This window comes from Pecten maximus, chromosome 13, assembly GCF_902652985.1.
Source record: "Pecten maximus chromosome 13, xPecMax1.1, whole genome shotgun sequence".
Taxonomy (NCBI): domain Eukaryota; kingdom Metazoa; phylum Mollusca; class Bivalvia; order Pectinida; family Pectinidae; genus Pecten; species Pecten maximus.
This window is the reverse complement of record NC_047027.1, coordinates 13695763-13713141: the sequence shown is the minus strand read 5'-3', so window position 1 is coordinate 13713141 and position 17379 is coordinate 13695763. Positions and strand designations below refer to the sequence as shown.

At 36.6% G+C, this 17379-nt stretch overlaps 1 protein-coding gene across 1 annotated transcript; it reads left to right on the top strand.

Moving 5' to 3' along the window:
• Positions 1-1456: 1456 nt before the first annotated feature.
• LOC117340144 (gamma-secretase subunit PEN-2-like) lies at positions 1457-14414 on the top strand. Its single transcript, XM_033901912.1, has 4 exons — positions 1457-1542; positions 1947-2051; positions 9533-9681; positions 12460-14414. The coding sequence occupies exons 1-3, from the start codon at positions 1482-1484 to the stop codon at positions 9670-9672; spliced, it is 306 nt and encodes a 101-aa protein (XP_033757803.1). The 5' UTR covers positions 1457-1481; the 3' UTR covers positions 9673-9681; positions 12460-14414.
• Positions 14415-17379: the final 2965 nt, after the last annotated feature.

The window sequence follows — 17379 nt, the reverse complement described above, 5'->3', positions numbered from 1 at the left end:
AATAATTCCCTTGTTTCCTTTGAGATTTATTTTGTTATCATATCGTAGATAAAATTATGTCTTTGAAGGTTCATATCACAAAATGTTACTTAAATACAATGTTCATAATTTAGTTTACAATGTAACATGTACAGAGCACATGATAAATTAGTTTCAAATCACTGCCTCCGCTAGGGATCGAACCAAGGAACTCTGGTTTACTAGTCTTACGCTCAACCGATCGACCTAAAGAGAAGATCTCTATAGCCGAGTGGTTGCTATATATATTGCGGCTTGTATTTACCAGGATTGCATACGCCCCCTCCAGGAAAGAACTCGTCCTAGAGTTTCCAGGGGAAACAGCGATGCTTGTGGATCAAGGCTGACCCGGGACCTCTAGCTTACTAGTCTTACGCTAAACCGATCGAGCTTGTAGCAGGGCGGGTTTTAATTGTAAATACTGTACATAGTTATATGGTCGCCTTCTAGCTTCCGGCTAGGGGAAATTTCCTTTTAGCTCAGTCGGTAGAGCGGCGGACCAGTAAGCCGAGGGTCGCGGGTTCCATCCTGGCTGGCTGCACACTACTACTCCTTGAACTTTTACATTGGTGCTGCAGACCACTCCAAGTGAAAGCAAGAGGCTTCCTTGGAGATAGAACAGCTGGGTTTGTGTTTGTGTGTTCGGGGGGGAAAACATTTGAAGGAGGGAGTAGTGTAGCAGGCCGGATTTTAATTGTAAATGCTGTACATAGTTGTATGATCGCCTTCTATAGCTTCCGGCTAGGGGGAATTTCCCTCTTTAGCTCAGTCGGTAGAGAGGCAGACCAGTAAGCCGAGGGTCCCAGATTCTATCCCGGCTGGCTGCACACTACTACTCCTTGAACTTTTACAAGCTAAAGAGAAGATCTCTCTAGCCAAGCGGGGTATTGCGGCTAGTATTTACCAGGGTTACAATAATGTTCAGACTGCATTATGAATGGGTATCATCACACAGTTTCAATCATATTTCGGAAGGTGCAAATTCTTTTTTAAAAGTGGATGAAAATTGTATGAGTCGTCTTCTCACGTACCATATAATTAAAGAATCCAGGGAATTACCACATATGACATGGTGTAGCAGAGAGTTGATGATCAGTTACTATAGAGATCAATTACTATTATATATTAATAGAGATCGGTTACTATAGATACTAAAGAGATATGCTTTAGGAAAGAAGAGGGTCCTGGACTCCTGGTAGCTCTTGACATGGCAGAAGAAATTTCTCAAGGAATCTCTGAATGTCCTCTGGTTGTTGCTCCCATTATATATACATACATTTGTAATTTGCTGTAGAGGGATAGTTAGTATGTCAATTAACAAATTAACAACATGTATATGGTAGATTTATCTCTGTCACGTCCAAGTTGGAGCATCTCCATTTGTAGGTTTTGTATTGTATTTTTGCATTGTATTTTTTTTTTTATTTGTGACCTTTCATCTCAGCTGAGCTGAAGATTTCAAGATGGATCTTAAGCGTATGAGTAATGAGGACAAATTGTCTTTGTGTCGGAAATATTACATTGGTAAGTCAATATTGTATTCATTTATATTTATGAGCCATCAATTGCCGAGTTAGTATTTTGTTAAAATTATGAATACCGTATATATACAATACATAAATAAGCCCACCTCCTATTCTGAGTCAAAGTCTGTGTTAACGTTCTCCCTGAGCTTATTATCAGATCAACGTTTGATACATATTGTATTTATAAGTTAGTACTTCTGTGAGGCATTGTCATTTTCTAATATATTTGACATTAAGAATATCGAAGCAGTACAAATTGACCATGTATATATATTCATGATTACCCTTTGCATAAGTTTTGGAGGCTGTCTTGCATTTTATGATTGAAGATGATATGTTTGGAAATAGTATGTTGCATATCATGATACAGATATATACCATGTATCGTCCTTATTGTAACAGGTGGGTTTGCCATGCTGCCGTTTCTGTGGTTTGTAAACTCTGTGTGGTTTTTCAAGGAAGCCTTCATCCATCCAAGTTATAATGAGCAAAAACAGATACGCACATGTAAGTTTTATTTACAAAATAGCCAACAGCTGTCTTGGAATTTAAAAGTTGAAATCTGTTATTGCTACCTGATATTTCTCAGGACATTCTTTATAGATCTTTCTTAGATTTCTTACAAAGATTCCCCTTGTTATCAAATAATTAAGAAGAATATAGGGAAAAAGGAAAAAGTAGAGAAAAGATCAGTCTTATTATTCAGATGTAGAACCAGTAAAGATCATGCTAGTTTTATTTAACCATATAATTTTACATTGACTACATCACATCTGTACATATCACAGGGACAAGCCATTAATTAACAAAAAGGTATTACACTTGTGTATACAGTGGACCCTCGATAATCCGAACACCTTCGTTCCCAGTCCAAACCGTCCGGATTACGAGTTTTCCGGACTGCCGAATTTCGTGTACCAGGTCAAAAAAATTGTCGTGTAAGAGTTATCTCCCTTGATTATATACAATCCGGGACGTTTCATAAACACGTCTAATTGTCAGACTTTTTAACAATAAATATACTTATGTTTCTGATATGATTCTTTTTTTTTTGTTTTGTAGAAAGTAAAAAATAAACTGTTTTTAAAAGAACATGTAAAGTGAAAGTTGTTTTATTTATAGCGGGCATATGTGACCTACAAACAACACACATGTGTCACGTCCCGGAGGTTCACAAACAAGTAGAAATTACAAACGTTAAATACCTTAAATAAAATAGCCCGATTTTACAACTTACCGTCAGTCTATGTTTTTCTTATGATTTTTACGTACCAGAAACCCCAAGCTATCTATTTAAAAGTATGCGACACCAGCGAGAACTACCCAAGATGTCCGATAATTATTCAACCCGTATTCACTTAACAATGTGACTCTTAGTTAAGTATCAGAAGACTATTGACTAATTTGTGTGTAATCAACCCAGTTCTTGTGATCACTGCTTAATACGTAAATGTGTATGTAATTAATAACATGCAACTTTCAACGAGTCGTCGTTTCACGTAACGTTAACAGTGTTACAATGCCGATATCCGTGTTTACCCAATACAAGTGTTAATGATGTTAATTACCGATCATAAATTGAACTGAATGTTTGTGCATAAATTCTGTAACAATTAGGTCGTAGAGAAAAAGCAATGTACCGTTATAAAAACAAAAGCTACACATTGGAACACGGGTAAACACCAGGGGCTATGACCTGGCAGCGGTCGCTATGACTACGCACAGTACTAGTGTCAAGCGATATTCTGTGCAGCTGTCGACACGGGTGACTTGCCCCGACATTTTTTTCTCCTCGTGGTGAAAAAATCGTCCAGATTATTGAGGGAAATTTACTAATGAAAAGTACGTTCCGTTCCCAAAATGGGCTTCCGGAATCGGAATCCGAATTTCCGGACTGGTGAGTACAAATAACGTTACAGAAATCCGTTCCCGTGCATTTCCGTCCGGACTGAGTTTTCCGGACTATCGGCGTCCGGATTATCGCGGGTCCACTGTAACAGTATTATCATCACACAGACTTGATTTTGGCATTTGTGCCAAATCCCTGTGGTACGTGTAGATTTTACACAGTAACTGCTTTGTAAGTTTAATTTGCTTCTTTATGATTATTATATTATCTATTCATGAGTAGTATAAAAGGGCATGGTGGTCGTTTTCAGTATTAATACTGAATTCATTATCTTGGAAATGTTTCCCCAATTACTAACCACCCAGGTATGTCCATGTTAGATTCTGGCAAAACCAGGAATTTCGGTATTTAAGACATTTTGCCAATTCAACGAAAATATGATTCTAACATGAATAACATCTCAATGCAGTCAAAGGTACATTATATTACAATGCAGATCAATTTAGAGTAAAACAAATTGGCTGCAAGATATCTCATTTATACCTGAACAAAATTAGTTCATATTCAAACTATAGCAAGGTGACCATTTCTTCAAGTTCTACATCTGATTAAAACTTTGATATGTCAATTTCAGAGGACAGGGGTTGACAAATTTCTGTGAACTAGAAAGAAATATAAACGCCTGGGTCAATAATACATGATCCAGGGACCAGACTTGGGGGTTAATTTGTCATTCTGGATCATAAGACTGTCAAGTCTCTGTGGTTGAGAGTGAAGGTCACGCTTACCTGGTTACATGTTTTTGTGTCTTCATCAATGATGGGAGAAGGGTGTACATATATGGTGAACATTCACAATTTATTTAGGCACCGACCATTGTAACTTTGCAGGGGGGCGATATATATGGGGCTCGGATTTTTATCAGGATCAATTCGTTTTTACAAACTCGGAGGAAAACAGTTTATTTTTTCTGCCTAGAATAAGAGACAAACTTTTTTTCCAAAACATTTCAGCAACAACATTTTTTTTTCATATCCGGTCCGTTATATTAAAGTTTAATAACTCTATAATATTTTAACTTCCATTTGAACATTTTAATTTTTTCCAGTGGCATTGTGAATATTTCATTCTTTTTGAAAATAAAGTGTTAATAATTATTATTTCATCACCTGTTGCTATATCTATATCAGTTTATAAAATTTGATCATTCATCCTGTAGAGCACTCCATTGTTTAATTGATAAGAAGGATACAGATCTAATGCATGTCAAATGTCAGCAAAATATCTTTGCCCAGTTAGTAAAGGGAGATAATTAAGTATTTTTGGTGTGATGAATGAGTTTAATAAAATAAAGCAATACAATAAACAACAATTTCATACATCACAATCATTTTTAAACGAACATTAATGTTCGGTTATTGCCATCAAGAACTGGACTGAGAAATATGACCATATTTGGTAGCCACATTCACCAATACGCCATCTACTGTCTGTTTCAATGAAATATGGCTGCCCCCATTGCCTTACGCTTCAAATAATTTACTGGCAAAAACATCTTCGTTTTATGTAGTAGTATTACCGAAAATGTTGAAATGTATTCAGTAGATGTTTTCAAGATGCATACGATTTGAGAAATACATAACTCTAGCGAAATGTGAAGACTAAATGATCCTGAACTTTGCGAATAACTCCAGGTCAATATATTTATGTAAACAAATATTGCGCAGGCGCATTCGTCTCCGGATGTTTAGAAAGTTTTGCTCTTCCGTGTTCATTCCAAAACGGCTGACATTATAGCATAGGTCTGCAAATATGTCCGCGATTTACTTAAATGTGTAATATATATATTCTAGAATGTTACATCATTATCAACTAGATGAGTATTTCTATAATTAAGAGAAAAAAATATATCAATAACGGCATACGAGACGATACATTGTATCATACTATAGGTTACTGTACATGTTTGCGAGAAAGGTAGATACTAGGTGGCATTTGTGGTCAGGGTGACTGGTCATAGCGTTAACATTGTCATCGATTTCCATATTCCATTTTCCTTTGACGAAAACGACCAATAAATCAAATGCAAATGATAATATCTTGTTGCCATGTGCACGGGATTGGTTGTTGTAGGCGATACTTGGAACGTATTTACTGTTGTAAGGGAGGTAACTGCAAGATTACGGAATTCAAACGTTAAACCAATTTGATTGGTCGATTCTTCCATGACTTTGGCAATGGGTTTACAATCGAAGTGACAGATAACTACGGCAATGTTCAGATGATATCAACAATAACATTTTTAGATACGTGTGGTCGGCAGTTGTCATGTTTAAAATGAATAATTATATAGCTTGTTTTTATTTCGGCAAAGTCGAGAATATTTACTGAAACGGACCACAGGTGAAGCAGACTTGGAAATACCGAAACGAAGAAAAATGGGGCTTAATTATAATATAAATTGGCATTATTTTCAGAGAATTGACCCACATATATGTTTTTCAATGCCTAATTGTATCATATGTAAAATATTAGAGGTTTACGAATTTTAAATTAATTTTTCATTTGCGAATCGCGGCCCGATTGTCGTTAGAGTTGAATTACCGAAATGGCCGATAGTGGACCCAAATCGATATTTTTACGAGAGATTGGACCCAATATAGGATCTATTAATCTTTGGTGTGTGTATAGAGACCCTTTACCTGGAAGTATTTTGAAAGAATTTGCAAAATACCGAATTCACGATCAAATTTTCGATTGTGACGAACTACTGAGACAGTGTTAAGTTCATGTTAAGTCAAACTGATTGAAATCAGCTGTTACATATGTACACATGGCTACGTTTACTATGCAATACGCCTACGTATTTTTTTTTTCAAAGACGGAAAACGGAAATCCGGATTATCTAAAAACAAATGCAAAAAGACTTGTGATATTCACTTTAATTTGATATTCAGCCATTAATTGTTATTTGTAGTTTTATAACTTCTGAAATAGTGTGATCGATTCTCTATATAATATTGCTGTGGAACTTGTGTTATTTTTCAAACAAATTCATCTTGATAATTTGTTAATTTAGAACGTTCATCAAGTCATGATCAAGACTTGAAATTCTCGCTACACCATACTTCAAACACGGAGTAATCAATGAATTGATAAATTGAAAATTGAAGTCAAGCAAATGAGTTAATATTTACCTAAATAATTTTTCAATATACAACACATGTTCAGATGACTATTTGTGCCATGCTGTTACAAGATTTCAGTTACAATTCTAAAAGTCAAGCAAATGAGTTAATATATATTTACCTAAATAATTTTTCAATATACAACATATATTCAGATGACTATTTGTGCCATGCTGTTACAAGATTTCAGTTATAATTCTAAAATTGAATTACAATGTAGTATGTAAATATATGGTATACTGTCAATATCCACAAAGCGAGTGTAGTCTACTGTACTCAGTCATGCCGGTAGATAGCGGTACATATACGTACTGCTTACATCTAGTGCTTACTTGTGTGAACTATAAATCAATAACAAAAATGGTTCATATATTTCTATATACATTTATGACTTCACAAATTATGCGGTGTCTGAAGATCTGAATGAAGTGAATAAACGATGTATAAAATTATTTTTATGAAATATTCAAGTCATAGATCATTCTTTTTTTAAAAATACTGATTTCAGGTCCATTTTGGTAATTCAACTATAACGGCAATTAAAATACTTCTCGTTTTTTTTAAGCCGGAAAACGGAAATCCGGATTATCTAAAAACAAATGCAAAAATACTTGTGGTATTCACTTAATTTGATATTCAGCCGTTAATTGTTATTTGTAGTTTTATAACTTTTGATATATTGTGATTGATTCTCTATATGATATTGCTGTGGAACTTGTGTTATTTTTCAAACAAATTCATTTTAATAATTTGTTAATTTAAAATTTTCATCAAGTCATGATCAAGGCTTGAAATTCTCACTACACCATACTTCAAACACGGAGTAATCAATGAATTGATAAACTGAAAATACAACAAATGTTCAGATGACTATTTGTGCCATTCTGTTACAAGATTTCAGTTACAATTCTAAAATTGAATTAGTATGTAAGTATATGTTATCCTGTCAATATCCACAAAGCGAGTGTAGTTTACTGTACTCAAAGTCATGCCAGTAGATAGCGGTACATATACTTACTGCCTACATCTAGTGCTTACTTGTGTGAACTATAAATCAATAACAAAATGGTTCATATATTTCTATATATGACTTCACAAATTATGTGGTGTCTGAAGATCTGAATGAAGTGAATAAACGATGTATTACATTATCTTTATGAAATATTCAAGTCATAGATCATTCTCTTAAAAATATTGATTTCAAGTCAATTTTGGTAATTTTACTATGACGGCAATCAGGCCTAGAATGGCGTATAAACCCCTAATATTTTACATATGATTAATTTTGACATTGGAGAGCATATAATTGTGTCCATTCTCTAAGCACTGGTAGAATGTACAGAATAGAGCTTCATAAATATATTCTCAAAATTACTAATTACCCCGATAAATATAACATTTTACATAAACCTCCCATGACTGATGATTAAACTTGCAAATCTCCTGTGTCATTCCAATTTTGATATGTGTAAATATATACACGTACTGTATATATATAGTTATAGATATGGAATGCTTCACAATTTGCATACAGTTATGGAATATTATAACACCCCCAAAAATGTTCTCTCCACATAAAGGTGTGATTTGTGCAATTACATTGCTGAATTGTGTGGTTCAGTATGATTGGATGATCAACATTGGAAAAGGACAATAAATAGGGAATGTGTCGTCCCATCGAATGGACTGTAATCTTTGTGATCAGGTTTGAAGTTGAAAATGAATCTGGAAGTTTTCTTTTCCTGTTTGCTGAATTATTCGATGAAGATAGTCTTTATCTGGTTGTTATTCTTTATCACATTGTTTACAATACTGTAATTATACCAGAAGTTTATCTTCTCATATACAGATTTATTAACATCAAATGATTCCTGAACAAAAGGAGTCAGTTTTGTTTTGTTTTGAAGTACCATAAATGCTTGAGTACAGTTTCATTCTTAGATACATTCTTAATTCGGGCCTTGATTAGCAGCTCTGGTTTTGGTTTTCAGTAATTCTTTATGTGTGTTTCATCATATTAAGTTGAAATACAACTATGTATGCCAAACTAACGATGGAACTAGCCTAAATTTAGTGCATATTAGAAGTTGGCATCAATAAGGTCACAGAGTCCTGGCTGTATTATAACTGATGATGCCTTCCCGAAAGAAAGAAGACATATTTTATTTTCATCGATCCAAGATAGATCAACAAACTTCCAATTTCAATTAGGACCTTACAGAAACATGCACGTGTACAATCAAATCAGAACAGCTGCAAATATTTCAAATTATTTGCAATTAATTCCTAAACCGATATCAGTAAATTTATCAACTTAAAACTTAGAAGATTACCGATTTTGCATTAAACAATAATGTTCGTTTACAGTACTTCCAGTACTTTGATTATTATGCTATTGTTAGAATGGATTTCACACAATTATTTTGAATATATAATTATGAAGAAATTCACAAATTACACATGTATTAGATATTAAAAACAATTATGACAATTTTTTTTCGTTAAAATTGCCAACAAACTATTTTGTCCCCCCCCCCCCCCCCCCAAGTTAATTGATTGGTGCCTTTGTGCCCTAACCTTGTTCTTGTATGGTTGTGTTTTCGTTGGAAGGGGTTATTACTACCACATGCGCTGATTTTAATCTTCAGTAGGAAAAACAAATCAAAATGTAACTTATCGCTGAAGATCAGAGGATATATTAGTTACTTCTGTAAGCATTGCATAGAGACTGTATAATAGCACACATTCCAATCTTTCTTAGGCCAGTGGGGGTTTCCTGAAAGTCTTCTTTTCAACATGAGATAGCAAAACTCCTGTTTTATTTTTTTCAATCTCCTTTTTAAATAGCTGACTACTTGGTAACATTTTTCCTTTGAACATTTGGTGAGAACTTAGCATCTATTTATCTGATTTTGATGCGACTTGTCAGAATATTCTGTTTTATGTTGTAGATGTGATACGATCAATCATTGGGACAGTGATATGGTTGGCAATCATTATAACATGGGTCATAGTGTTCCAGTCGAATCGGGTGACATGGGGAATAATAGGAGACCGCCTGTCTTTTGTTCTCCCAAGAGGCATTCCCTGAAACATAACGGTAATTATCAGCGACCATAACAGACTATTGTTGTTTGTGTGAGTTGTGTATGTGAATTGAAACTGAATTTAACTGAATTGTAACATTATCTGTACATCTTACGTCCTCTTTATCAATCAAAATGATAGCAATATTTTATGCACTGTACTTGATTGACAATACATGCCCCCACCTCCAGGAGAAAATGTAGGGAATAGGAGGGAGGGGTATTATTGCTGAATTAAGCCTTATTGGATAAAAAGACATTATAGGAAGAGGAGTTATGTTATTGACGATCAAGTACAGTATGTTTGATATTCAAATTCTTTGTTGTCATTTAAAAAAAAAGTTCATTCAGGTTTGAGTTATTGGATTAAGTAATGCATATTAATAATTCTTTGTGTGATTCTCGAATTTACTATCACTTTTGGTTTAAAAATAACTACTTTTTGTGACACATTCCATCACACAAAACTGCTTACATTCCGTCACACAATACTGCCTACATTGTTTCACACAATACTGCCTACATCCTGTCACACAATACTGCCTACATTGTTTCACACAATACTGCCTACATCCCGTCACACAATACTGTCTACATTCTGTCACACAATATTGCCTACATCCCGTCACACAATACTGACAACATCCCGTCACACAATACTGTCTACATTCTGTCACACAATACTGTCTACATCCTGTCACACAATACTGCCTACATCCCGTCACACAATACTGACTACATCCTGTCACACAATACTGTCTACATCCTGTCACACAATACTGCCTACATTCTGTCACACAATACTGTCTACATTCTGTCACACAATACTGTCTACATTCTGTCACACAATACTGTCTACATTCTGTCACACAATACTGTCTACATTCTGTCACACAATACTGCCTACATTCTGTCACACAATACTGTCTACATCCTGTCACACAATACTGTCTACATCCTGTCACACAATACTGTCTACATCCCGTCACACAATACTGACTACATCCTGTCACACAATACTGACTACATCCTGTCACACAATACTGCCTACATCCCGTCACACAATACTGCCTACATCCCGTCACACAATACTGCCTACATCCCGTCACACAATACTGCCTACATCCCGTCACACAATACTGTCTACATCCCGTCACACAATACTGCCTACATCCCGTCACACAATACTGTCTACATCCTGTCACACAATACTGACTACATACTGTCACACAATATTGGCTACATCCCGTCACACAATACTGTCTACACCCCGTCACACACTACTGACTACATCCCGTCACACAATACTGACTACATTCTGTCACACAATACTGCCTACATCCCGTCACACAATACTGGCTACATCCCATCACACAATACTGACTACATTCTGTCACACACTACTGACTACATCCCATCACACAATACTGTCTACATTCTGTCACACAATACTGTCTACATTCCGTCACACAATACTGCCTACATCCCGTCACACAATACTGCCTACATCCCGTCACACAATACTGCCTACATCCCGTCACACAATACTGACTACATCCTGTCACACAATACTGACTACATTCTGTCACACAATACTGTCTACATTCTGTCACACACTACTGACTACATCCCGTCACACAATACTGCCTACATCCTGTCACACAATACTGTCTACATCCCGTCACACAATACTGACTACATCCCGTCACACAATACTGCCTACATTAATATTCTGACACACAATACCGCCTACATTCTGTCACACAATACTGACTACATCCAGTCACACAATACTGAATACATCTCATCACACAATACTGACTACATCCCGTCACACAATACTGACTACATCCCGTCACACAATACTGACTACATCCCGTCACACAATACTGCCTACATCCGTCACACAATACTGACTACATCCCGTCACACTACTGACTACATCCTGTCACACAATACTGAATACATCCCGTCACACAATACTAATACTGACTACATCCCGTCACACAATACTGACTACACCCCGTCACACTACTGACTACATCCTGTCACACAATACTGAATACATCCCGTCACACAATACTAATACTGACTACATCCTGTCACACTACTGACTACATCCGGTCACACAATGCTGCCTACATTCTGTCACACAATACTGACTACATCCTGTCACACTACTGACTACATCCTGTCACACAATACTGCCTACATCCTGTCGCACAATATTGCCTACATCCTGTCACACAATACTGACTACATCCCCTCACACAATACTGACTACATCCTGTCACACAATACAGCTACTTGTTGTTAATCAAAGACACCAGGAAAGAGATTGATAGCAAATAATCTTTACTAGTCTAAGATATTTTGCTTTCTGCTTGCAATATTTGGCAGTAAGTACACTTGAGTATGATATCAATGTCAATTCAACATCAAATTCAAATTATCAGAAGTAGATAAACATATACATAGCTAGCAACATTCGGCGGTACAAACTGCTAGGCAGTATACACTTAAGTGAGGAAGCACTAATAATTTGGCATCAGTTCTGCACACCATCACAAGGAGATACATGTACCATAACTTCCAAAATACACAAACACTACACACATGTCCCTGTCATACAGGTGAGGCTATCATTATCATTAATAAGCAAAACTATCAATGGCACGTAAATAATACAAACTAAACCTTGCCATGTGGATTAACATTTTATTTTTCTGCTGCCATATTTGTTTGTTTTTATAAATGATCATTCTATTTAAATATGAATTTATTGGTTTCAGATCTACAGATGTTGACCTAGACATTGGTAGTACCTGGACAAATCTCCAACTGGATTCTAGATTCTCTTGGCTGCTGGGTCTACTTACAAAGTTGTTATTCTCTTTACCATATACACTAAGTCATAGATCATAATTGATACGTCTAGTTCAAGGCCCCCTATAATTGATACAACGTCTAGTTCAAGGCCCCCTATCATTGATACAACGTCTAGTTCAAGGCCCCCTATAATTGATACTACGTCTAGTTCAAGGCCCGCTAAAATTGATACGTCTAGTTTAAAGCCCCCAATAATTGATACCACGTCTAGTTCAAGGCCCCCTGTAATTGATACAACGTCAAGTTTAAAGCCTGCGATAATTGATACAACGTCTAGTTCAAGGCCCCCTATAATTGATACAACGTCTAGTTCAAGGCCCCCTATAATTGATACTACGTCTAGTTCAAGGCCCCCTATAATTGATACGACGCCTAGTTCAAAGCCCCCGATAATTGATACGACGTCTAGTTCAAGGCCCCCTATAATTGATACAAGGTCTAGTTCAAGACCTCCTATCATTGATGCAATGCCTAGTTGAAGGCCCCCTATAGTTGCTTTTTCAGTTAATATAATATCCCAATTTTTATAATATTTTTCTCCGGAAAGTAAAATATTACAATAAGTGGGATCCATTGTATATATGTAATATGACGAATGTTGTAAATAATAATCATTTGCTATTTCAATTACCAGATATACATATTTTGTTTTGGAGACAAGGTTAAGTGAACAGTAAATTTTTTACACTTTTCTTTTCCAAAGTCGAAGGTTAATTCAAATTTTCTCTGAAACCATGGGATATGTCATGATGGTTCACAAGCCATTTCATTGGTACAGAAAAAGAAATCTGACCAATTGATAGGCTGATACGTGTCTTTCAAATATTCCAAAGGTGTTATAACCGAAAACAACAAACTCGGGTCTGATGATCCCATTATAATTGACAAAACAAATCCAATTATCTGTACACACTTATGTTTAATTACCGGGTATATCTATTGCAAAATCGTTCCTATATACATCTACATAACAAGCATTAGATAGAAAGTAAAAATGATTTAGACTTATTTTATTGTTAAACTAACAAATGGAATTGGAGACAAGATCTTACATCTTCTCCACTTAAGTGATAATGTTTATAAGGATATGTTTTTAATGTATCACAGTCCACACAAGAACAAAGAACAGTATGCAAGTGAATATATTATCATAATACATTGTATCATTAGAATGGAGATATTGATCGTAAGAATGATTTGTCTAGATTTGAGGTATTCCCAGAGGATATTAAAAATCAAAAAGATTACAAATATGGTTTTCATGAGAAAGAAAGATATGTTTTCACCAAAAATCTGAGAAAACCACTTGCAACATTGCCATTGTACTCAAAGGGACTCTACAAGTTCCAATGACCCACAATGAAATATTGCCTGAGGGTATTACCCCATGGGGTAAAATATTTCATTCTAAGTCTTAGTAAAGTACATGGTCGGGACTCTGGGATTGTGCCTGAATACTTTGTAGTGCTAAAAGGGTGCAAGTTACCATTGTACAGTTATGGTTAGCCCGAGTTTCCTCTGGCCCTATCACCAGACTTTGACATTCCGATAGGCAAATGTCTGTTGTTAGAGTCAGTGTAAACACTGTTCTCTTTATCGTGTGTTATTGATGAGTAAAGTGAAGAGTGCATACTTATATTGTAAATGTCATTAGTATGTTAATGAGATGTATTGATCGTGTGTGTGTGTGTGACAGTGTACATGTAAATACATGTATTTGAGAATAAGTAAAATTTGAATGAATGAATGAATGTATGAATCTGAGTATAAAAACTTGAGTGAAATATGAAACATTATAATTTATTGGCGACATTATTTTATGTATTTTGAATAAAAACAAACAAACAAACAAACAAACTTGGCTTGATATTCTGAATCGCCTGAGATTTTGTGGTGATACTTCATTTGCTGTCTATCATCCGTGATTTGTCATGTATTGGTAGTGCGGGCTTTTAAAATTAACCTTTTAAAAAAAAGATATGGTATGATTCCGTATGGTTAAGAAAAACCGTGTCTAACTCTAATTCCATGAAAACCCTAATTTAACATTAAATTATGCTACTGTATATCCCCCTACTCACTTCTAGTGTTTGGAGGTTGTTAGTGGCCGATCGCGAGTGGTTAAGGTGTCCCCGACACTTTATCACTAGCCCTCCACCTCTTTGTTGCGAGTTCGAAACCTACGTGGGGCAGTTGCCAGGTACTGACATTAAGACGTGGTTTTTGTCCGGGTACTCCTTTGTCCGGGTACTCCGGCTTTCCTCCACCTCCAAGACCCTGGCTGTTAATAGGACGTTAAACAAAAACAATCCAGATTGAAGGTTCTTAATGGATAATAATAGCTGAAGCGTGAATTGTTAGGCACATGCTCCTTAGCTTCATCTTCAAACCATGTAATACAAAACTTCCGCGGACACGTGGTTCCTTGTCAACCATTAGAATGGTTACCGGAATGAGCATACAAATTTCCGTGTTCCCCACATCCCACATGAGGTGAACACGAATTCTAACTAAGATCCGAACGTCCTAAGTACTCTATAGATGATAACAGAACCGCCCTTTGACACGACACTATTCCATAAGAATGAAGCATTGCCGCCACGGACAAGTGGTTCCATTTCAACCATTAAAATGGTCACCGGAAAAAGCACATTTCCGTGTTTTCCACATCCCACGCGAGTTGCACACGAATTCTGACAAAGATCCGACCGTCCCAAATACTCCAGAAATGATGACAGATCCTCATTTTGACCCGGTATAATCCGTAAGAATGTAACAATGCTGCCACATCCAATTAGAGGTGCACAAGATTTCTGACTATGATCAGACCAACCTAAGAACTCTTCAAACGATGAAAGAACCGACTTTTGACCCTGCACCATTACAAACAAATGGAACAAGGCAGCCTTGGACACGTGGTTCCTTGTCCACCGTTAATAATATACCCGGAGTGAATACATTTCCGTGTTTTCCAACCCCCCCACTTGAGGTGCTCGCGAATTTTGACCAATATCCGACCGTGATCAATACTCTTAAAATGATGACAGAACCGCCTTTTGACCCGTCACCATTCAATCAAAATGTAATAATGCTGCCACGGACACGTGTTGCCATTTCAACCATTAAAAATGTTACCGGAAAAAGCACATTTACGTGTTCCCCATTTCCCACTGGAAGTGAACACGATTTCTGACCCAGATCCGACCGTCCTAATTAAATCTTGAAATGATGACAGAACCGCCTTTTGATCCGGCACAACTCCGTAAGAATGTAACAATGCCGCGGACACGTGGTTCTTTGTCCACATTTAAAATTGTTACCCACATCCCACTCGAGTGAAAAACACATTCTGACCAAGATCCGACTGTATTTAGTACTGTGGAAAGATGACAGAATTGCCTTTTGACCCGACACAATTCCGTTAGAAAGTAAACATGTTGCTGAGGACACCTGCTTCCTTCTCCACCATTAAAATGTTTACAGGAATGATTTTCGTGTTAGTCATATCAAATGCGACGTACGAATGTCTTAAGTACTCAAGGAGTGATGACAGAACCGCTTTTTGACCCGGCACAAATTTGTAAGAATGTAATAATGCTACCGCGAACACGTGGTTCTTTGTCCTTAATCAAAATTGTTACCGGAATGAGCACATTTCCTTGTTTCCCACATCCCACTCGAAGAAAACACGCCATTTGACCCAGACCCGACCGTCCTAATTAATCTAGAAGATGACAGATCCGCCTTTCGACCCACCAGTATTCCGTAAGAATGTCATAATGCTGCCGCGGACACATTGTTCCTTGTCCACAATTAAACTAGTTGCCGGAATGAGCACATTTTCGTGTTTGCCACTTCCAATTCGAGGTGCACACGATTTCGGACAAAGAGCCGACAATCCTAAGTACTCTTGAAATGATGACAGAACCGACTTTTGACCCGGCACAATTTCATAAAGATGTAACAATGCTGCCGCGGTTCAAAATGCAGTTCGGTCATCATTTCCTTAGTACTAAGAAGATTCGTATCTTGGTCAGAATTGGTGTGTGCACCTCGAGTGGGATGTGATAAACAGGAAAACATGCTTATTCTGGTAATCCTTTTATTTTTGGTTAATTAATCACGTTTCCGCGGCAGCACTGTTGTACATTACTACTGAAGATGGTGACTGTTTAAAATACATTTCTGTCAACATTTCTTGAGTGCTTAGAAGGTTCGGATCTTGGTCAGAATTGGTGTGCCCTTCGAGTGGGATGTGATAAACAGGAAACTATGCTTATTACATTGTACGTTAATCCTTTTATTGGTGGACAATAAATCACGTGTCCGCGGCAGCATTGTTACATTACTACGGAATATGGTGACGGTTTAAAATACAGTTCTGTCATCATTTCTTGAGTACTTAGAAGGTTCGGATCTTGGTCAGAATTTGGTGTGCACTTCGAGTGGGATGTGATAAACTGTAAAATATGCTTATTCCAGTATTCCGTTTATTGGTGGGCAATTAACCACGTGTCCGCGGCAGCATTGTTACCTTTCTACTGTACACTGTATATGGTGACGGTTCTAAATACAGTTCTGTCATCTTTTCTTGAGTACACAGAAGGTTCGGATCTTGGTCAGAATTGATGTGCCTTTCGAGTGGGATGTGATAAACAAGAAAACATTCTTATTCCGGTAATCCTTTTATTGAGGGACAATTAACCACGTGTCCGCCACAGTGTTGTTACATTACTATGGAATATGATGACGGTTCTAAATACAATTCTGTCATCATTTCTTGAGTACTTAGAATGTTCGGATCTTGGTCAGAATTGGCGTGA